General features: G+C 39.2%; 1 protein-coding gene across 1 annotated transcript; it reads right to left on the bottom strand.

Annotated features, from left to right (window-relative positions):
• Positions 1-739: 739 nt before the first annotated feature.
• Positions 740-22247, bottom strand: LOC123407591 (callose synthase 10). Its single transcript, XM_045100754.1, has 51 exons — positions 21959-22247; positions 21063-21160; positions 20787-20941; positions 20139-20262; positions 19923-20033; positions 19704-19823; positions 19171-19260; positions 18286-18383; positions 18081-18198; positions 17158-17286; positions 16651-16727; positions 16485-16563; positions 15491-15583; positions 15211-15313; positions 14946-15069; positions 14664-14853; positions 14521-14573; positions 14001-14061; positions 13815-13896; positions 13610-13659; positions 13432-13518; positions 13280-13356; positions 13105-13129; positions 12539-12633; positions 12381-12462; positions 12124-12284; positions 11900-12020; positions 11642-11739; positions 11455-11545; positions 10990-11150; positions 10802-10911; positions 9420-9551; positions 9177-9245; positions 8898-9075; positions 8603-8720; positions 7764-7883; positions 7022-7137; positions 6852-6932; positions 6600-6712; positions 6130-6182; positions 5580-5756; positions 4509-4556; positions 4259-4417; positions 4059-4172; positions 3893-3981; positions 2710-2868; positions 2317-2419; positions 2087-2206; positions 1605-1655; positions 1331-1513; positions 740-1229 (listed from the first exon to the last, which is right to left on the bottom strand). The coding sequence occupies exons 1-51, from the start codon at positions 22230-22232 to the stop codon at positions 993-995; spliced, it is 5757 nt and encodes a 1918-aa protein (XP_044956689.1). The 5' UTR covers positions 22233-22247; the 3' UTR covers positions 740-992.
• Between the last annotated feature and the right edge of the window lie 1345 nt (positions 22248-23592).

Genomic DNA, 23592 nt, shown 5'->3' with positions numbered 1-23592 from the left:
TCTTAACAGCATGCTTAGGAGCAGGACCGGTTGGTTCATGTTCACTTTGCAAACCTGCCAGAGTAGTGAGTACATACATACATATGTAGTGCCGAATTGAGGGCAAGTTGTGCTAAGATGTTCACCTTTTGGGTGGTGAACCATAAGGCATGACGATGACACAAGAATGCCTTGTCAATGTCGATCAACACAGGCAGTAGCTCGCCATGGTCCAGCCACGTTTCTGATTAGGCAGATACAAGTATATGTATCTTGTGGTCAGCATACCATCAAGAGGTATCCCCTGATGCAGAACTGTAGATATACACAGAGACAGCAATGGCTTAATAGTTCTTCCATCTTTGGCATAAGTTCTTGTTCATGATTACTGCACATTCCATACAGGTGTAAGAGAATTACATGTTAATTAGGACTGGAGTGAGCTAAATAATCTTTGTGAAAGTAACAAGGTGGTCAAGCCCCAGGTGGTCCTGAACTGTGAGCGGCAATAGCAGACCACGCAACTGAAGCTTACGAGGGACAGTCGCTTGTGATCAAGTGGCCCAGTGCAACAGGAGGCATACGAGTTGTATATGTAATTCAAGCACCAGCGATATACAGGGAATGTTGTGAGAACTCAAAGTTCACCCAAAGTTCAACTGCATGTCAGTTGAAATCTAACAGAAATAACAGAGATGGGCAATAACCATGTCAGTAAAAAATGTACTAACAAACAGTGTCAAACTCAAGAGTTAGCCACTAGTTTACTCAAACTGTGATTACTGCTATCAGGCGACACAAATCACCAGAGGATCCAAATTACATCCAGCAACTCAACACTACAAGCAACAGTCAAATGAATATTCACACATCTAAGCCTGCATTAGCTCATTGTCCACAAGCGATTAGCGTCCAAGTACTCAGGGGAGTTATGTACATATGTTGTTTGAACCTAGTATGTCCCTAATCAAGTCCTGAAATGTACAACAAAAACACACTGCGAACGGAGCTTCTCATGACTCTTGGTTCGCCTTGTTCCCCGCCAGAATGAGGGAGATCTCCAGACCACGGCTGAAGGCCTGGTTGAACAGGATGCGAGACTGGAAGGTGGACACAAAGGGGAACCATGAGAAGAACACGATGGGTGCAAAGATGACGGCACCCATCCCAGCGTCGTACATCCGAGAGATCTCGCGGACAGAGTCCCACAGCCCGAGTGTCTTCACCACGCGTTTCCATGTGATGGCCAGCTGCCACGAGAAGCAACAGGTTATGAGGCATGCAGCGCAATGCACCAAGGCAGAAGGTACAACAAATGTAGAAATTGAAAAAGGAAGGCCATTGTACTTACACATAAGATGCACCATCCAGTTGCTAAGAATGCTAGTGCACTTGCAAACAAATCAGCAATTGTGAAGTCTGTAAATCCAATAAGGCATACAATTGCTGCAATGATGCCAATTGCAAGGAGGCCCTGTAGAAACCGAACAAATGTCGGCAAGGCAGTAGACTTCCTTGGAGTTGCGGTGAAAAGCTGAGACACGGCAGAAATATCTCAAGTCAAATTGGCTCATATAATGGAGAATGACAAAATAGATGAAAATATCATGAAAAATATAACAAACCTTGAACAGCAGAACCATAACAAGAAGTACAATCCACGAGAAGCCATAAATCTGACCAGTAACACAAGGCATTTAGATTCATCAGAGAATATAACTGACAGACTTGGTTAATTTGAAGATGAAAATAAATGTACTCAACTTCAAGCTTTCTTTTATTCAACTTGCACATCAAAACAAACTATACAGTAAAAATTATGGAGTCCACTGATATATTATAAGATCAGTTTGTAATCAACCACGTTTTTATGCTCGAGGTAGAAGGCAGACCTAACACACTACTGCTCGGTTATGGTTATGCAGCTAGTATAAATATAAGAATGGGTAAGTGGCCAACATGAAGAGATGAAAAAAGGAATACATGTGATGTAATTGAACTATAAGAAAATAGTTGGTGTAAAGAAGCATCCATAGTGTTAAGCTAACAAAGCAAGTGCAATTTTTTTACTGTATAAAACTAGTAAAGGAGAGAGCTCTTCACTTACTGCCAGAGATGTATTATGTGCAGTAATTTTAAGCTTGTACACAATGCCATACTGGAACAAGAGAAATCTGAGGCTCAGGATAGTCTCAAGGATTCGTCCCCTAAAAGTCTGGATATGAGCCTGTATAAACACATTACAGAAGTAATAACAAGAACATGTATAAGTCAAAAGAGCAAGAAACACAGGGCTTAAACAAATAGAATTTCACACACAACGTCATGGTTACTGACCTGCTCCTCATCCCACCAAGATTCCCAACTATTTTCGCCCTTTACACCAACTCCACCTTTATAAAATAACCAATTTGTCCAGTCATCAAAGTCCTCAACAGTTCTGACATTCAAAATGCAAATCAGTAAAGGTACAGCCAAAAAAAACTATATCGATGCAACGTCGAATAGCCAAATGCATCTTATATTTATATTTCTAGGACTAGAATGATGAGTGAGCAGGTAGTATAAGAGCGTATATATACAATTATCCTATAACTATGTTCGATCATAGTAGTGACTGCTTTATTTTCTACAAAAGGAAAATAAGTGAACAAGCTCGGTTTCCCGATCATAGTATCCTGCTTGAATGACAACATATCTAAAGGGAAAAGGTAGGATTGGTGAACATACTTTTGCCACTCGAAACCAGAAGGGTTGAAAATGTATGGCGCAAAAAGCCAGGATATAACCATGAACCAACTACTGATAGTCAACAGAATAAAGGACGATGACCCGCCCTTCGTGTAGCCATAAGCAATGTAGACAATAAGCAGGAGAGCAACCTCAAGCCTGCAATAATGTAGCCATCAGATTGATCACCAAGTAATGCTAGCAAGAACAATATAACTAGAATTGAAGATTGCGTTGAATCAGATCCCTAGGGGGTGTTGGCTCCTGGCTGAACAGTAAATCTTAGGAAAAAAGTAAAAAAAAAATTTAAAAAAATTTAGATGCTCATGTCAGTATAGCAGTGCATCGTTGGTGAAAAAACAAAATTAGGTGTAACATTTGGCGTTCGGTTTTTTTTTTTTTTGCACAGGTCAAAATGCTTAAGCTTCGCCACTAAAAATTTGCAGGTGGCATTTGGGTCTGACAATGAACACATAAAAAAAGAACATTTTAAACACGCAGGAGCATATACTCCCAAGAGGCGAATTGGATTTCTGGGGCAGAAATGACTCTTTAAGACATTATTACAATTGATTGGCATTTACTGAAGCAAACGATGAAACAACAGTATTTGCCAATGAAAACTGCACAATTGCTGCCACTTGGTGCAGCACACTAGAAAAATTATAATATTAATATTTCGAAATTTAGAAGGGAGGGGTTGTGAGCAGTTTTATTTGTACTTGGAGAGAAACAAGAGAACATAAGATTGAGCAATAATAACAGCTGGGCTCGGTTAATTTCCAAAGGCAAATAGAATTTCTTCCCTTTTAACTCCTAATTTTCCAAACAAGAAAATCTTAACTACTCCAGTAATTTCCAGCACAATTTTGCAGAGCCCATCAACAGAGTACTTATTTTATGGCGTTTTGCAGCAAAACGCTAACCAATTTTGCCTTCAAAAGGAGTTTCAGATTGATCACCAATGACCAATCTCAACAGAAGGAAGACATTCAGGTTATAAAAATTATGTGATAATTCAAATAGGATGGGGAAATCGTATTATCGCAATACTACAAAAGGAATATGGCAACACTACAGTCATGTGCTATTCTGTTTGGTATAGATGGATTTGTGTGTCCATTACTCATACAGATGAACTTATTGTAATGGTTCACTTTATTGCTTGAAAGTAGCAACTTACGCTTTCACAAAGTGGCTTCGAGAATAGAGCCTATAATTGTCAGCAAATTTTATGTGGCGAACAACAAAACCTCGTCCAGTAGCACGATACTGCATAGAAGATCATGTGTCAGCAGAGTTCAAACAAATAATATTCGTAAAAAGAAACACATCATCACCATATGTACCTTTGCACCACCATGAAGGATTGTTCTCCCAAAATAATGTGTTCTAGTTCCAAGTGAAAAGGTGAAAAATACTGAGCAGAACTGCAGTTGCATTGTGATAAAACTGAAAATAGCCTGCACAGGATTAAAAATTATTACATGAATACATGATCACGAGTGACCCTGTAAAAGTAGGTTTCTAAAGAAACAAAGGGCACCACCTTCATTAGCCCTAATTCCAAAATAAAACCCATTATCATTGGTACGGCTGTAAAAATTCCGATCTGAACCAAAAATTGAGCGTTCAGAGCAGCATCAAGGGCAGTGTTCCCCAGAAACCTAGCTTGACGAGATATCGAATGGTCGAGTCCAGAGAGTGCCTAAATTTCAGATGTAATTTACGGTTTAATACAGCACAGAAGCAACATTCAGCGAAAAGAAGCATAACAAAATAGGAATCATAATACTTACCAGATACACCCTCCCATACAAGAAGATATACACAGTTAGAACAGTCATCTGCATGCGCACGTAACCAAAGAAATTATTACATATATACATGTGACTGAAATCATATATGCAGCCAGTCAAGAAACATATACAGATTCTCTAATTTTTAAGAAAATGCTTATATCAGGTTCACCGTTGCAGTTTAGTCGCCTTAAGAGGAAATTGCGTTTGGAGCTCGGCCTCCATAGAGGCCTTTAAATTTGAAATTCAAATTTCATGAAAATTCATATTTTTACATTTCAAAAAATTCTGAAAAAAATACAGAGATAAGTGAGGGCGTAACACTCACGTGTTTAAATTTTCAGAAAAGAATACATTGAAATGAGGGCTGTACAAAAAAGACAAATCTGAGGCTTTTTAAACATGACACTATTCATCGATCCAAGCCATGAATTTGTCTTTTTTATGCAGACCGTATTTCAAGGTATTTCATCCTAAAATTTTACACACATACACATAACATCCTTCTTTACTTGCATATTTTTTTTCAGATTTTTTTGAAACCAAAAGGTTTGAATTTTGAATTGTTCAAAAATTTCGGCCTCCATGGAGGCCGAGCTCCAAACGTCCGTTCTCTGCCTTAAGCTATCAAATGATTGAAATTGAGGACCGGGTAGCAGCAAGACACGATGTTTAAGTAGCAACCAATAAACCATACCCACAAGTCAATCAACGCGATCTAGGTTTTTGGTGAAGGACTTGGCATATCAATCTTAAAGAAGTTGAATTAGAAGTTTGGGAATAGCCAACAAGGATCCATTTATTTTATGACATTCTGGTATCTATAACCATCTTTATAGCCTCAAGCAGATATGAGTGGTTTCAGGATAATGTAATGAAACCAAAATCAATTCACGATATATGATCAACTAATGGCACTATGCATACCAAAGCTCAAGTAGCAGCAACACAGAATAAAATAACATACTTGGATGCATCTATTCAAATGAGTCGGTTTAGATTATTATCCAGGCACAACCAATCAACAACAAAGTACAGTAAACTTATTATGAAGGGGGGAGAGAGGGATACCATTGTGCAGACATAATAACCAACAGTGGTGTAAAAGAAGGTTAGCATCCTAAAGAAGTCAAACAGCTGCCCCAAACGGTACACGTCTCGACTAAGAACTTGCTCGCCATTACCTCCAGCAACTTTTCCCTCGAACAGGGCAATCTGGTTTAAACCAACATCACGTCCTTTCCCAACCTAGAAAGAAGCAAAGTTTTTGTTACATTTTGGGGGGGAAAAGCATATCATTATTACATTTTATGGGCAACATACAAATAATGGCATGTGCACTCACTAAGCAAAATGTAAACATATCAGCACTGAACTGTAAAGCATGTTACATGTTAGCTTCTGTGCACAGAAAGAATTAAAACTGATGTATGCGCTGCAGTGTCATTTACTCACTCATGTTTCGCATAGCGCACATAATTACATCTGTCAACAGAACTTTTCACACATGTCATAATGGGTATGTCTTGTCTTGTGCAAACCATAATGGGTATGCATACAGTATGCACCTAAATGTATCCATGCTGCAGACTATGTAATACAAGTGAACAGAATAGATAACCTGGATATATTCATGGTGTGTGATATTACCCTGGCGCAGAGTTGAATTGAATCCTGCAAATAGTTAACACTTAAAAGTCAAAGTTTCAAGAATAAAGTATTTCATTATCTCAAGCTTTCAAGAATAAAGTATTTCAGTATCAAGGTATGCACAACGCTGGTGATCTTAAACTAATATTCAGTTATCAACATGTCACCAATCAACATATCTACTGTGAGACAACAAACAGAGATGGTGACATCAGGCATTTTAGCTTCTTAAAAACATAACATGGTAAATAATTTCAAGAATGACTAGTTATCTCATGTATCTCAAGACTTGAAACCCCGAAAAATACTGGGTGTGGTGTGGGGAGGTCCAACAAGGAAAAGGTCCCGGTGCAACCTAAATAGCCATGAGCTGGCAAGCACTACAGCCCACCATGTCACATTCATGATGTAACATAACTGTAGATAACACGAAGTACCAACCAGCGTATATATCTTCACTTATATTGATCACCCGGGATGCCTTGCTAATACCACCTCTGGTTATATGAAATATCCGATCAAAGACATCAGGATGCCCGTAGTGCATTCGAACCCTACATAAGGACAACAGAATGCAATTAAGTTGTGCCGAAATAAAACTATTGTCAGGTTCATTGGTAGAAAGAGAAAATTAGTAAGAATGTGCATGGATATCCCCTACAGGCCACAGTATAGTTGAAGACATTTACTCACTTGAGGTAAGCAAGAACACGTTGCCCCAAAGTAACGAAACTGGTTTCCTGTTTAGACATAAATGATGCCAGCGAAGACACACTGTAGCAAAATAAAATAGAACAGGTTGATACAGAAAAGATACAAACATGTCAATAGTTGGTAAAATAACTGAGTAGTCGAAGAATAACCTTCCCGTAAACACATGCTCCCGCACACCAAGAATTGTGGGATAACGTATTCCATGGTTACCACGAAATTCTTCAAGTAAATTCCTCACTTTCATTGCCTCCTCCAAGTAGTTATCCTATGTGAGAATTTGTATCCATCAGGGCTATTTGGGGTACAAGGAAGCATCATAACATATCTAATGTGTAGCATGCATATGAGAAAAGAGAAGCATCTGAAACTAAGCCTAGCACAGTTTGTGGGAGTTACACACTCCCGCCACCCAAGCTCAAGTCATCTACTTGAATTTGGGTGCCTATTTCTTTTTGAATGAACACCTAGTCCCTCCTCATCTCGTTTTCTAAGGGAAGTATCTAGTGCGACTTCGTATTTTGTTGTATAAATTCCCCTTATACGCCCTTATACATAATGAACTCCTTTCTATTCATGAAAAATGCAATCAAATTGAAAGCAATGGAACATCCATCTGTATGGCAAATTTTACCAAGAACGGTCCAGGATGCGACACTATCAGAATCATGCATAGCTTAGCATCCAGGAATTAAAATGTTCTTCAAAACGGAATGGACAAACTAGAAACGGACAATATGTTCTATGAGTAGATTTTTACTGGGATCTAAATTCAATCCAACAAAATACACGTAAGAATCTAGACCAGTGATACTTCATCAGGAATTGACAAACGGTAAGGTTAATGATTAAATATTTAAGGACTGTTGTTACTATTGAAGAAGAAAAGTATACCTGATTCATATCGATCGTCTGTATTGCATCTCCACGAGTAAAAATTATAGCATGATTTTGGTTTTCAGGTTTCCCCTCACCTAGCTTGGGGTTCCCAGGCAGTTTAATGGAGTATATTTCCTATATATACAACAGTATGAAAGAAGATGAAGCATAAGAGGTCAAGAACCAAAACCTTCTTCTGTTCTTTGGTTAATATAAAATTCCATACTAGCAGAGCTAAGGCTACAACAGCATTTGTGATCTCTTCCAGAAGTGGAGTAGCAGAAAACCAAGAAATGATGATAAGAGCATAATTTCATATTCTCTTATTCAGTACTCCCTCCGTCCCAAAATTCTTGTTCTAGATTAGTTTAGATATGAATGTATCTAGTCATGTTTTAGTATTTTGATACATCCATTTCTAGGCAAACCTAGGACAACAATTTTGGGACGGAGGGAGAATATAACATGAGAGAACAGTATTATCACTTTTATTCGAGGAGGTGATATTACGAGACTAACAAAAACACGTGAAGTAAAGGAAAATGGGGAATAAGGCTCAGGTACTACACAAGGTTTGTGGGTTACACGGAGAGGGAAAAGGATGGAACATGGCCATCAGTTTCTTCACCTATTGATGCTTTTGGAGAGCCTATCGCAGAAAACAGTTAATGATAACTGAGATAGCTCAATGGCTGCTAATACAGAACAAACTATTGTCCACGTACTACAGATCTTATAATGTGAAAAGTGGAGTGTTACAGGTTTATTGTTGATTTCAAAGAGGCAAGAAAAACGGACTAAATCATTCATAAAAGATTAATCAAATTTATACAGAACTGAAGTACTGCGCTTACTTGATCTTTTCCGTGAATATCAGCCTTCACGAGCTTGGAATGATATTCTTTTATAGCTAGCCCATCACTCGATACACCATCCTCTTCATGTATGAAAGCAACCCGAAGGGCCTCATTTCTACAAGTTATAACAAAAGTTAATCAGGATTATGCAGTGGAAAGGTTTAAAATTGTCTAGAATAGATCCTACAAAAGAGATACTCCCTCTGTACAAAAATATAAGACCTTTTTAAGTCAAGCAAATTAAAAGGTCTAATATTTGTTAACCGAGGGATTATAAGTCAATCAAATTAACCTTTGCATTAGAAGAGCAATATCCGCAGCCTCTGGAGCCTTCCTTTGCTTCTGCTGTCCATATATTTGACATGAAACAACGTATGTAAATTTTAGATCTGCCTGGGCCCGTGCATCAGGAGATAACTGATACCCTTGAGTGTCAATATATTCAAGTGCAGAATACCCATCTTCAATGCCTGGTGGAACAAACAAAATGATGAAAATCTCTCAAAAAAACAAAATGAGAAAAAAAATGAATGTCATTTTATTTTTCTACAACAGAGAACTATAAACACACCTCCAAGATATCGCTTCTCCAGGTAACTCTGCAACATCAACGCTCGTCTGTAGTACATCATACCCCTCACTGCTCCAGCAAATACAAAGTCAAGGAATATATATCAAATAAAAGGAAGGAAGAAAATATGTACTTGGCATCAGAATGAAGCTTATGGACAATTTGAGTATGGAACATGTATTAGTTGCACACATTCCACTATACATGAGCATTTAGTAAACAGAAATAAAATAACAAATTCACCTGTCCTTGCCAAAGTCTGGCCACGGTATGACACCCAAAACCGTAGTTCTAAGGTGTCACTTGGACTTTCCTTAAAATCCTCTTCTGATGATTCTCCACGGCCAATTCGTTCTAAGAAGTTGGCCCACTCATCTACAAAACCAAAAAAAATAAAAAATCCAGGCCACACACACATAGAAAATTAAGGACATGTTTTGTATAAAATACAAACTGATTGCAAAAAAAACAAATGAGATACTAATTACATGTCTGGTATAAAACAAACTTAATCAGTATTCTGGTACAAGGAACATTTTCTTCCTTTGTGGCGAACTGTGATCCAACAGAAATGTTTCGCTAATAAGCAACATACACTGACATCTAGGAATTTTGTGATAATTAATTGAAGCTGTATTTACAATGTTCAACTCTACATGACTTATTCTGCAGAACACTTTCCTCTACCACACATGCTGACATGTAGGAGTTTTGTGATAATTAATTGAAGTTGCATTTACAATGTTCTACTCTACATGACTTGTTCTGCAGAACATTTTCCTCTGCCATACAACAGCATGTGTAAAAACTCTACATATTACCTCCGCCACAAAAAGCTTGTCTTAGATTTATGTAGATACGGATGTATCTAACACTAAAATGTATCTAGATACATTCGTATCTGGACAAATCTAAGACAAGCTTGTTTAAAAAAAGGGGGAATGCTACCATGAGAAATGAAAAACCTCAACCTGTGAAGTTGGTTAATAACCTATGGATGAAAAGAAAAACTAAGGATATGAGGAAAGAGTATTGGTTTAAAATTTTGATGTCTACAAACACAACTTTGGCACCAGTTTTGGTAACTACTCCCTCCGTCCCAAAATAACTGTCCTAAGCTTAGTACAAATTTATACTAGATCTAGTATAAAGTTGAGACAGTTATTTTGGGACGGAGGGAGTACGAAAGAGTTAAAAATATGATATCAGCGCGGCAACGACTTGTATGCACTCTGCCATTTAGGTGGAACAGATGAACCAGGCTTGGAGTACGTCCAAACAGTAAATGGAACATTCGATAAAAAATGGCAGCATTGACACAAGATGCATCAACCATTTGCCATTTTTGTTTCTCGATTGTGAATCATGTTTAGATTTGAAATTTTCTAACTCATAGTCGCATTGTGGTGTGTGTGTAACGCGGAATCAGAATCTTTGTTTCCAAAGGCTTCATGGAATATACAAATTGCAGCAATCCCCCCCCCCCCAAAGGGGTGAGTGCATCTCCCTATCTATACATACTTTCCCTGGCAAAACAGCCAGAACAACATCTACATAAACCAAACCCTTTGAAAATAAATACATCAAGAAGTAATAATTTGCAAGAGAAAGCATTGTAATATTACCAGGAAAGATTTTTTGAAGATAGAAAAGTATAGAAATGCCATCTTCATTGTCAACACACAGCTCAGACATGCTATAAAGTACAGTCTCACTATAGTATGGGGTAAATACACTGTTGCACAAGAAAAGTAGGTGTCAAAAGGATCATATTCATTCAGATAAGCATGAAGTTCATAAGCATTTATAGTACCAGAATGGGATCATCTCAGAGACGGGCTTTGCTTCCGGCATGTCCATGAACAGAGAGTTAGTGAAAAATTGTAGTCTTCTCTGAGCTTCTAAATTTTTTGGAATGTTTGCAGCGGAGTCTTTGACAGTCAGAAGTAAGTGTAAACGCTTAACTTGTTCTTTCTGCAAGCACAAATAGGCCAGGCGTAAGCAATGAGAGAATGGCATGCCCTATACAGCTGCTGCTATGGTACCAGCGAAGCACCACAGTAAGTCATGAAAAAAACCAAAAAAAGATGTGGCAGCATTAACACATGGTAGATGGTACACCTATCATACCACAAACCTCAAATCCAAAAAAAAACATTTTTTTATTAACATTTTAAGTGGCAATACCATAACATTGGTAGCACCACAAAAGGTGGTACCACAAGAACTCTTTCCAGTAAAGAATTTTCACATAGTTGTGCAGATGAAGTAGAAGTACCATTTCCAGATCATTTGGCCACAAAATGTTAGAGAATAGACGCCCATCATTCCTAGCTCTTAACAGTAATTGCCAGGTGTCAAATTGTTCCCTGCAGCAAGAAAAAATATTTGTATTAGGAAATAAAGTATAACTGTGGAACGGATATCTTTCACCAATCAAAACAGTGATTATTCGCATAGCATACCTCAGATTTGGTGCAAGAAACTCATGGGTAACAACCTCATAGAGCTCACGGAGAGCTTTTGTAACACCAGCTTTACGATCAGCAGTCTCGTCGCGAATCTAATACATATTGAATTGTCATTTAAAACGCCTTACATGATAAATTTAAGAAACATACATGAAAGAGGAAACAGTTGAAAAATTACTAACACTTATACTCATCCATTAAATGTTCATCAAAGAAAACTATGCAGAGGCATAAAAGAAAGCATGATCTTACCAGAAGTCCTGTCAAACCAGTAAGACGTGACTGGACCAACTGCAACTTCTTCAGATTTATAGTCACCAAAAGTGAATTTTGTTCTATGCTGTCATTGAGATTTTGGAAAAGGCGCTCAACCCTGTACATGTATCAGGACAAAGCAGAGAAAAGTAAGATATAATTTAGGAAAACCATCAAATGATGGTGAGTAAGGTACTTCATCTTTCAGTACGGAAACATACCAGAGCTTCCCTTCACCATCAACTATAGACTTGAGAATTCTTTCTGCACTATAGTAGCATTCCTTGACCGCATAGGCCATGTATTCATCTTTTGATATTCTGTGCCATAATTCATTCTGGGAGTCTTTGCAATCAGATGCATAGTCATTCGCCAACATGATCTACAAATAAAGTAACAGAGTCATGACACCCCAATTCACTGATCAAGATCAATTCTTGCAACAGAAGTTAGATATAGTTAGTTTCAATTAGGATACCTTACTAGTAAGAAGAAACAATGGCCATTGTACGAGCCTTAAATTTCCACAGTTACTTGGCATCATAAGCAGATCCATCTCCCTGAAACAAAATTCATTCATGGTATTGAAGCAAATGGTTTTTACAGAATGGTAAACATATATTGTGTTCAATGTACCTGTTACTAATGTAGTCCTCTTCACGCAAGCTCTTGATGATCTCATTCCAAAACGGGGAGAATATCGAGGCATACATCTTAGTAGCTTCTGAATCCTAGTGTTGAGCGTGATCAAAGGTCAGTACTTTCAGGTATTTAACTTGTCAAGATTTTGAAAAACGAAACTGAAATCAGCTAGCTTGATTTTTTAAGATAAATAAAAAGAAGCCATTAAAAACAATAATACGTCCAGTCAACATCACTTCATCAGGGTTAAGGATATTGGCCAGATAGAGAGGTAATATGACAAGGATGAAATAAGAATACAGGAAAGCCAGCTTTAGAAATTGAAAGTGGACTTGTTAGTTTACGAAACAACAAGCTTAAATAGAGTGGCATGCTTGGCTAAATTGAGTTGAACGGAACTTGTCTGCATAAAACCAATCGCAAACACTTAGTTTAAGAAACTAGATGTGTGTGTGCCGGAGGGTGCGGCGGTAGACATCTTGAGATTTTGAGATGTACTGTGGCACGATCATCTAAAGGAAGTTACATACACAGTATGTGATAAGCATGTGTTTGTTTACCTGAGGAACTGGCCTGCTAGATATCCTGCAACATCAAACGAAAACATTATGAAAATTGAAAAATAAATCAAATTAAACTAGATGGCAGACCTACACAGATGTGCCAAGACCTCTTAATCTGTTTGTAGTCATAGCTGCTCAAAATGACACAATTTTAAAGAGTAGAATTAAGGACCTTTGCGGGGAAAGGGTTTTTGCAAAAGCTTCCGGAAAGCTCTCAAAACGTTTATGAAGCATTTCAATTGAACGAATCTGCATTAAATTGGCACATGTAAGAGTGATATCCAGTCTACAGATCACAACAAATGCATACGTGGTTGATAGTACCTCCCCAAGGCGATCTCTAGCACCCATAACGCCACCAACAAGAGCAGATAAAAGAGTGTACCAAATGTGTATGTCCATCAGGTATATCTGAGTATACAAATATAGTAAAGCAGTGCATCATTTCGAAAGTTCAATTCTTTTATCTCCAAGAATTTGAAGGTCAACACAGGAAACTTACAGCTACGACTGGTGCCCATAGACTGAGAATGGTCAAAGCATTTCTATTTCCTATAAAAGCGTCATCAGCATAGTAGTGTCATTGTTAGTGTACTCACGTACATAAGATAATTGTTTTCTCCTTATGATGAGCAAATTATTGCCACAAAGAAAATGTGGACTAAATGAAACAACGCTACTAGTGCGACATGTATAAATTTACTAACCCTTTGATACAAAATCATGCCAAGAATACTGCAAATCATGGAGTTGCACGATTATATTGGTTGGTACAACTAAAGGGCGAATCTGCAAAAGGGAATGACATGATGAACAAGAGTAACTTTTGAAGTTCTGGTCACACAGAAAATATCAGTAAGCATCTGAGTTCTGAAAGAAATAGTTATACCCACCTGGAGATAATAAGCAAAAGTAAATTTGCATGCAAATATGACCAACCAAAAGATCACGTATCTGCATCAGAAAATTTGTCACAGGTAAATAACACACCAGAACCATACAAGCACTCAAGTAGTGAAAACTGAAGACCAGTTAGAATGCTGGTGAATTAATAACTAAACATGACCCACTGGCAACTAGTAAGGAAACAACTCCTAATGTCAGGTAGTGATTACATCATCACATATGTCTCTGTCTTTTGCTATTTCCTAATAACTGGCTCCCTGTACTTTATATTAAGTGCATACACATATCTGACAGTAAAATACCGCAAGTAGCAGTACGGATCATAACTAAAGTTCGGCAGGAAACGTTATTGGCCTGACCAGAAGAACAGGTAGCATGTCTCGCAAATAACAACCCACAAAATTTAACACAACTGATATCTTGGTGATATGTCAATAAAGAAGTACGAAAACTAAGGGTGCCTCAGATTACAATGTTCAAAACTCCTGAAAATGAGAAGAAAAGAACCTGGCATAGTTGCCTATACTCTCATAGAGTCCCCGGCCAATATAGTATCGTTCCTAGGTACGAAAAGGAGAAAGAAGATGAATACACAATTTCATAATGAAGATATGTTCCCAAAACACGACGTAGAGTGAAGACATGCATACTTGGTATATCCACTTGAAAAACTGGAAAAACTGTGAACGGTCAGAGTAATTGGACAGCCTGTGACAAGCTGGGATCTTGGCCAACGATGCAAACACAAGCCTAACCGCAGCATAACCACCCAGAACAAGAACATAAATCCGGAAATAAGTTGAATCATTGTTTCTTGCATTTTTCTCACCCAAGACTTTCCTGTTCAATATTCAACATTCAAAGTGAATAAGTAACTTAGTGCACACTGAGAGGGGGTAAAATCTAAGGACAACATATAATCAAATACTCACACATAAAGATAGGTCACAAATGTTGAAACTGCAGCTAACCAAAGGAATCGGATTACTAATCGTGAGATGGCAAAACCTCTGGCTGTTTTATATGCACCAAACATGAGTAGCACATCTAGGCAGCCTACAAAAGATAAGAAGCACATGCAAATGGAGAATGTTAAAAGATCCTGGTCCAGGTAACACTTTCTAATGTATAAATAACAATACGTGCAAAACCATTATAGGAAAAGTGAGATCATGAAGAACAAATTAAAGAGCGTACACTCAATGAAGTTCAGTATGAAAAAGGCTGGCCCAGCGCTAAGTACTACTTTAATAGTACTAATGTTTATCTTCCCATGGTGAAAGGCTATAATAGTTAAGCACTGCAGCACCATTCAGAGAAGAGAGAAGGCAGCTTTAGCACAATAAATTATTGATATTTATTCACATAAATGAAAATAGTATTCCCTCCGTCCTATAATATAAGATTGTTTTTGGCACTACACTAGTGTCAAAAACGCTCTTATATTATGGGACGGAGGGAGTACCAAACAGCTGACCTGAAACATTAATATGAGGAAAATCCACAACCGATGAAAACTGCGGTACAGGTGCAGAAAAGTTCGATGCTCAACAAAGTTGGTCTTTCCCGTCTGCAATGAATTTTTTTAATCAGAAGGCACATAGGTAAAGAAAAAAAAATATGTAAAACAGGGTACACATGAATATTTCATAAAGAATGGATTTACTTCATTCAAGTCAAAGAATACCCCCTTAATCACTAGTACTGCCAAATATTTCATATCAAAAAAACTAACCCTAAACCCTAATATTTCTCTTAATGGTAAGAACTGTATTTCATAGTCAAAAAACGAGTGTGAACTGTTTACACTTTGAACTGAGATGAGACCAAGGTCTGCAACCAACATTGAAATAATGCAACAAGAATGCTGACTAGAAACTAAAAATGATAGGATGGTAAACCTCCTGGAACTTAAAGAGATCGCAGGTAGTTAAATAATGTGGAAGACTCCCAAAATCCTAAGAATATGAAGGTGGATGGACAGTGCGACTTAGAATAGAGAGTCTGTACAAATGGGTAATAATGAGGAAGATGACTTTTGATGAGAACTATTCTCCTTGCTTGATGTCAGAAGTTACAACAGTTGTATCGTTTTATGAGACATGCTCTCTTTGTTCCCTAGAAGTCCAAACTCTTATGTGTAACGCCCAATAAAAACAAAACTACTCCTATTTCGCTGATTTGAACTCAACATTCTTGAGGATAACTTCCTAATCAAATAAACAGATCAAAACTGAAACAAACTAATAGACAACAAACAATCCAATTTGCTACCGCTCTTTTTCTATTACTGGAGCCCCTGTCCATGACATACACCGAGGAAACAATAGATAAGGGCTAGGTAACAGAAAAGGAGAAATTCAAACAATTTTATTCTACGGACTAGGTTTCTCAACAGTGTTTAGCTGTTTGCACCACATGTACCATCAAACTACTACTGTCTTTAAAAAATGTATTCATGATCAACTTACACGCTTCCTCTTAGCAGGTTTGCGCAAAAACTTGGAATTCTCGGCAGGTGGCCAACTCAGCTCAAAGCATGAGCGCGACCTACACATATGAAACAAAACAGAGTAAGAGACAGTAAGCGAAGGGTATAAAGGAAACAGCACAAATGCAATGGTTTAGAGAATGGACCAGAAATATTCATTGAAATCATCATAATTCCGCCATGCAGAATGTGCTGCTTTCCCATCATTGTTACTGTTAGCCTCCTGTGGAAGACATAAAATGCATTAAACTAAATACAACAGAAAGGATGAAAAGACAGCAAGTGATTCTACGGAAATAGCTAATCTTACACTCGAAAAAGAACATACGATTCTAAGTAAAAATAAATCAGAACAACGAAACCGCATGGCTCACAAGAACCATCTAATTTCACATATAGCCAACTAAGAGATTGAGCAAGCAATTTCAAGTTTTCAACAAAATCAAGGAAGTGAGTAATGCTAAAATATTGAAGCACCAAACTGTAGCGGCAGAATATAGGACTTTATTTTGAATTCAAGAAAGATCCATATCAATCCAAAGAAAGCCAGACCCACAAGTAGGAAAGCAATAACGATTCTGATCTAATTGATGTGACAGTTAGACAAAATTGTAAACCAAGCTAGTCAGCTAGAGCATCCATGATGAACCTACCGCAGACATCGTTAGATATATAGGAGAAATTATTTTCTCCAGATATGAGGTCGAGCCATCATTGGTGACACAGCTCTTTGCAGGTTCAGCTTCAGATGAATCAAGAATCCCATCAAGTTCCTTTGCCATCTGAAGACATGCCAAAAAGGATCAGTAACACATTGTACAAAAGAACAGAAGAACTATTCCCCTAGTAAGAACATATTCAAACACAGCAAGGAACCAATCTTAACTTTGCCATCAATCAGAATTTGATTTCTTAAAGACATAGTGTTTTGTTACAATGGATCATCAAATACAGGGTCTACTGTTCTAGTACAAAGTGAAGATTTACCAAAAAAAAATAAAAAATACTCCGCGATATATTTTGTCATAAAGCAAACTGCTGTCAGTGTGATAGCATAAAAATTGTTTTCATGATACATTAGAATTCCTTGAAACGAGTCAGTGCAGCAAAAAAGGTAGATAACCCATCAGGAACAGATGCACAGATAATTTTGTTTATTACTACTCCCTCATTTCATATATATACATGGCCACCTCGTAATTTGGGTCTAACTTTGACCATCGGCTTGACCCATAAAATATATGTTATATGGCACAAAAAGTATGACACTGGATTCGTTTGTGAAAGAAGTTTCCAATGCTATATTTATTGCGGCATATAAGATATATTTTGTTGGTCAAATAAGTGGACAAAGTTAGACCCAAATTACGAGGTCGCCTAAACAGAGTACCTTGCCAAGAAGCTAAGGTAACTAGCTGTAAATGGCTGCTGCAATTAACGTTTATTGGTCATTGCCACAAACTGACTAGACCATTTACAAAATGGAAGAGCCTATCCTCGACTGATTTGGCAACTTCTAGTGTTTCACATGGCATCCCTTGAAAACAACATAAACGGAGAACAAGAAAAGACTCACATTGTGGAAAATGTAGCATAGGCATTCTGGAAGAAAGCGAACATTTGCAGCTTCACCCCAAATTAGAAAGTAGAGAGCAACCAATATGATTTTTCTGTTCTTGTTTACTGCTTCGAGGCTACCAAAAAAGTAAGTGATATAACAGGTAAGCATCCATGAGTTAATAGCATGCAAAAAGAAAACTGTTCAAAAGCGGTTAATATACCTGGTCCATGCAACACGCTTGCCCAAGAACCTACACCATTTTATGTAGTTGTCCAGAACTTTGCAGAAAACTTCTGTAACAGCCTTCTCATCGATTTTCTACAAGAGTTGTGTCCATGTTTATTGTATAGTGAGTTCAGCTAAGAAATTATTAATATGCCCAGCTAAAACTTACTGACAAATGGCCACCAAAAAGAATAATAAAAGAGCTCACATATTTCATATTTGTCAGGTGCCTCAAATTTATTGATAATAGATGGAACAGCAGCAGCAAGCCTAGGCATTGCTAATAAACAGTTAGTTATACTTCTTCCATTCCTTAAAAGTTTCAGTTTATTTAGACAAAACCTTCCTTCCCTAGGGCAATCGTAGAAGACAACCAAGGTAAATAGGTGAATAGGCTTCTAATATGGCATAGATAGATTACCATCCACACACACACACAAAAAAAAAAAAGATGTATATTCTATAAAGAAATCTTACTTTTGCATAAGTTAAGACGACAACAAGGCAAGTGAGTAAAGCTAAGGGCGGTGTTGCATAAAATTGGAAAAAATAGGCGGATGAAGCGAAATATATCAGCATAGGCTATCTGGACAGTAAAGCTAAGGGTTTTAAACCAAGGTGGCTGGAGGCTTGCACTCTTGCAAGACCAACTAACCAAGGTACAGTCAGTTCCTGTAATGTGTGGTTTAAAAACGTTACTGTGTGCTCAAATATTCTATCCTACATTGAAGACTGTGAATGCCCAAGACAAGATATAATTAGTAACACATGAAGTACTATATTAGTATGAATAAGGATCTAACTGAACTTCACAGTTCACGCCCATATGCATAGATGTTCTTTTGTTCAGACATATCCAGATAAGAGGGGGGGAACTAACCGGTTCTGTCTCGTTAGGCAAGCTCAGACGGGACTGGGCATTGGCTAATGTAAGTGCAACATTTTCACGCTGGTTCCGAACATTGTCATCCTGAAACATGAACAAAATTTTACCGCATTAGATACTCGACGCAGGTAGAATAGATAATAGTAATGAAAGCAAGGGTACTAGCAAACCCCATACATTATAAAGAAGATAATGAGATACTGGTTTATTAGTCCTGCAAAATAAATGAACAAGAACTAATCCGCCCCACAGGGGTCGAACCCAGTCGTCAAGGAGACATCACTGTGCTCCCACAACTGGGCTAGTGCCCAGTTCTACGATACAGAATAGCAGGAATCGCTAAGTAGATAAGGAACAACTTGATACATTGTTGCTTGATGGATAACTAAGCCAAAGAACATAAGATCATCGAACTAAGCACACCAAAGAAAACTATACACATCTATTTTTGATTAATATTTTTCACTTAATGGAGGAGGATCTAATATAATATGACCAAAACCAAGAATATGACAGAGGAAGGTTACCTGGAAGCCAAATACGTACTGCAGAAGGTCAAAAATATCTTTCTGTCTCAGCTGTGGTGTGTCATAAGGAAAGCGTGGCAGATCCTCACAGTTTTGAATTGCGGCTATTGCAGCCCTTACCTAATAGGGTTGTAAGACATAGTCAAGACAACTACAGAGACTAATATCTGGCAAGGTATGAGAAGATAATATTGTAGCAAAAACAGAAAACATGGATACCTCAGGGAAAAAACCAACAACGTTTCCCACTGATGATGCATCAAGGGGTATAATATTGTAAGGCATAAGTTCACCTCTCAGAGCTGCATCGGATCTTTTTATTTTCTTTATCTGAAAGTGCCAATGAGAATACCAGTTCAATAAAGCATAAATGTCAAGCAAATCGCATCAGCGAACCAGACTTTCAAATAATAGATTAGTATATTTAGCAATTACCTCCTCTAGAATCTGTCTACCAAGCCTATCACTGGGTGCTTGCCCAACAAGAATTTCTAATACATCAAGCAGAGCCCTCAAAGTAGCATAGATCTTTTTCATTTCCATAGCCCTAGCTCCCATCCTGGTCATAGCGTAAAAAATGGAAAACTCATGAGCAATGTCGTATAGTACATAAGATGAGTTGCCATCATAGCGTCATCTAGTGCAACAGGGATATGATAATGTAGTACTTCAGCAAACAATTGTGCTCAGAGACCTTGAGAAAGAAGGTCAACTTAGCACTTAGTGTATAACAGACACATCCAGACCAGAGATCAAAGATGCATGGACAAACAAGAGTAGGGCATATAAATGCAACAAATACAACTCTGGCGTATCAATATCAACTAATTGATAGCTAAAAACATGCAGCACAGGAGCAGCAATATGAGCAAATGTAAAACTAAATACGAGAATTAACATTAGTTAACCAAGATACACAAGCTTTACTTGTTGGTTGTTTTGAGCAGAGTGTTTCAGTGAGTGTCTCATGGTGACACAACATGCAGGATATGATGGCCAAAACTCAAGTCACAGAAAATGAGACGACCCTGGTGTTTTATGGAGCAAATAATACCACAATTATAACCAAAGAGGAAGACATACTCGGTGCTAAAAGTTCCTGATTCCCTCATTATCTCCTGCTCTCTCTGCATGTCATCAACTCGACGGCGCTTCTTGTACTCCAAATAGAAATTCCACAGCACCTCTATGTCATTCTGACGGTCAATTGAACCCCCGTCCTTCTTGGCAAGCTTTTGCTGCAGGATAGCATGACACCGATAAGAAGTTAAGACACCAAAGTGGAACCAATAAATGGAGGAAAGATTGAACAGCAATACGGGTGATTAGTGGTGCAACACAGTGAGCACTAGCATATACCTTGATCACAGATGCTAAACCGGTTTTGAACTGTAGAACACCCCTCCCGTCGCTGCTTGGGTCCAGATTTTGAGCCATGCTGTATGCTTGTTCACAAACTGTAGGGCGACAATAGTTGAAGCTTAGAGAACACATTCACATATAAACTAGTGCAATGCAAGGGTGCATAAGTACCCTGTCGCGCCCACGTTCTTCTCCTCGTGATCATTCAACAGAGTAAGGGCGTAGAAATGGGGGCTAACATGTTACATGTTCAACTGTGTCTTCTGGACCTAACCCCAGGTCAGTGGCAAGCATACAAGACTGAGAGCACACAGAACCCTAAACCCCACCGCGTGGACATTGAATTACCCAGAGATTTTTCACGCCCGCAGGCTGTGCACGGCCGTTCCGGACAGTCCAAGGGTTGGAGTTGCATTCAGAGTGAATAAAGTTATCAGAGCTTTCTTCAGGTCACTATAAAATCCTAGATGGAACTTTTTGCCCCAATTCACCCTATACTATTAGATTAGTACCCTTTGTAACCTCCCACGGGCCCGTGATTGGCCACAGAATCGGACAATCTGAAACCGCCTGTAGCACCTGAGCCATACAGCGAAATTCGCCCCCAATTCAGCCCAAGGAGGCAACGCTACGAGCTGTAAAACCGGCTACTCCGTAACAGGTCAAGGTGGCGCGGCGAGCATCCGAGAGGCCTAGAGCAGCAGCAGAGGAGCACGCGCCGCGAAACCCTGAGCCCCGCCGCGTGGGCACGGGATTGCCCGGAGTGGCATTTCCCCCACATCCGCGGGCGGGCCACACGGCACTACTCGGTAAACCCCGCAAGTGAGCGCGAGGTAACAACAGGCAGCAAGCGAAGCAGAGTGGCGGAAGGGGATGGGGAGGGGGTAGCTTACGGATCCGCGCGACGTTGGGGTCGTCGTCCTCGATGTCGTCGGCGGCCTGCAGGATCTGCTCGATGTTGGTGGTGCGGCCGAGCGAGGGCGGCACGGCGGATGCGAGGCCCGCGCCCGCCCCGGCGTGCGCGGCGGCGGCGGCGGCGGAGCTCCCCGCCGCGCCGCCCGCCCGGTCCCGCTTCAGCGCCGCCCGCACCAGCCGCTCCCAGTTCTCCGCCGCCGCCCCCGGGCCCCCGCCGCCCCGGCTCGGCCTCCGCCTCATGGACGACGCCATCCCCGCCCTACCGGCTCCCGCGGTCGCGGCAGCGGCAGCGGCGGGCGATCTGAGCTGGCTCGCGCTGTGGGCTGCGGCTTTGGTTTCCGGGGGGGTTGGGGGAGACGAGACGGGTTTCAAAAGCGAGCGAGGTGGGGGTGGAGGTGGAGGTGGAGATGGAAGTGGTGGTGGTGGTGGTAGATCGGCCTTGGCCAGTCGGGGGTCTCGGGTCGGGGACGCGGTAACGTGCGACGCGGGGGCGACCCGGCCGACCGACCGACCCGTGCGGCGCGGCGCGGCCTGTGGTTTGGCTGGCTTAGGAGGGAGGTTCCGTTCCGGTTCCGGTTCCGGCCGGTCACTCTCACGTGTCGCTGCCTTGCTTCCTTTCTCGACCGGGCGACCGCGTCGGATCTTGGAATAGTTGGTGCGAATTCCACCGAATTCTCGACGCGTTCACAAGACGGCCTTCACCCGTGTACTGTATACACTGGGTTTTTACATTGTTACGCGATTACAATATTGTACGCGCTTTTTCAAAACACATGTCATGTACAGTATATTCTTTTAAGGCTATGACACGTTCTTTTACATCACGCAAAACTGTTTTTACATTGTATGAACTCCTTTCCGAAAACGTCGCACGCAAATTTTCTAAAACTCATGAACATTGTCGAAATGTCACGTCTATTTGAATGGATGAAACATTTGTTTGAATCACGCGAATATTGTTTACATTGTAAATACTTTTTTTCTTAAATGCCATGTACATTTTTCTAAACTAGTGATATTTTTTAGATGTCACAAACATTTCTTTACACATTTGTTCAGATTTCAAGTTTTGTTCCCTTTTTTAAATTTTCAGAGTTCCCACTTTAATTGTTTTGTTCCGATTTAAAAAGTATATGTTCCAGAAAGTGTTTGCTTGTTCGAATGTTTTTCAAAAAAAATGGTTGTTTTAAAAGTATTGCAATTTTCAAAATATTCGAATATTTCCAAAACTGTGTACGTTCTCGATATTTGTTGGCCCCGAAAAAAGGTTTTCGAAGTTCGATGCTTCGGTGTTTACCAAAACACAAATAATTTACGAAATTGCAAAAAAAAATGACAAATTTGGGAAAATCCGAATCATTTTAATAGCATGTGAAAACTATTGGAATTCTGAATGTTTTTTGACAAATGTGGTTTTTTTGAAATCACAGCCAGTTTTAAAAAAATGTGAATAGAAATTCAAAATTCCAAACATTTAAAAAACAAAAGGACTTTAATTTCTCGCAGAAAAAGAAAAAAATAAATTTTTTAACTTCTAAACAATTTAAGAAATGCACGAACATTTTTTAAACATCATGAATTCTTGTTGTGGTATAGTGGGCCAGCCCAAATT

This window comes from Hordeum vulgare, chromosome 7H, assembly GCF_904849725.1.
Source record: "Hordeum vulgare subsp. vulgare chromosome 7H, MorexV3_pseudomolecules_assembly, whole genome shotgun sequence".
Lineage (NCBI taxonomy): Eukaryota > Viridiplantae > Streptophyta > Magnoliopsida > Poales > Poaceae > Hordeum > Hordeum vulgare.
This window is presented reverse-complemented; position numbering and strand designations above follow the sequence as displayed.

Coding starts and splice junctions, on each gene's coding strand:
- LOC123407591 (XM_045100754.1), bottom strand. CDS start 22,232: ATGGCGTCGTCCATGAGGCGGAGGCCGAGCCGGGGCGGCGGGGGCCCG. Junction 18,384..19,170: donor TGCCTAACGAGACAGAACCG/GTTAGTTCCCCC, acceptor CAACTCTTGTAG/AAAATCGATGAGAAGGCTGT. Junction 11,740..11,899: donor CTGGTTTGACAGGACTTCTG/GTAAGATCATGC, acceptor AATATGTATTAG/ATTCGCGACGAGACTGCTGA.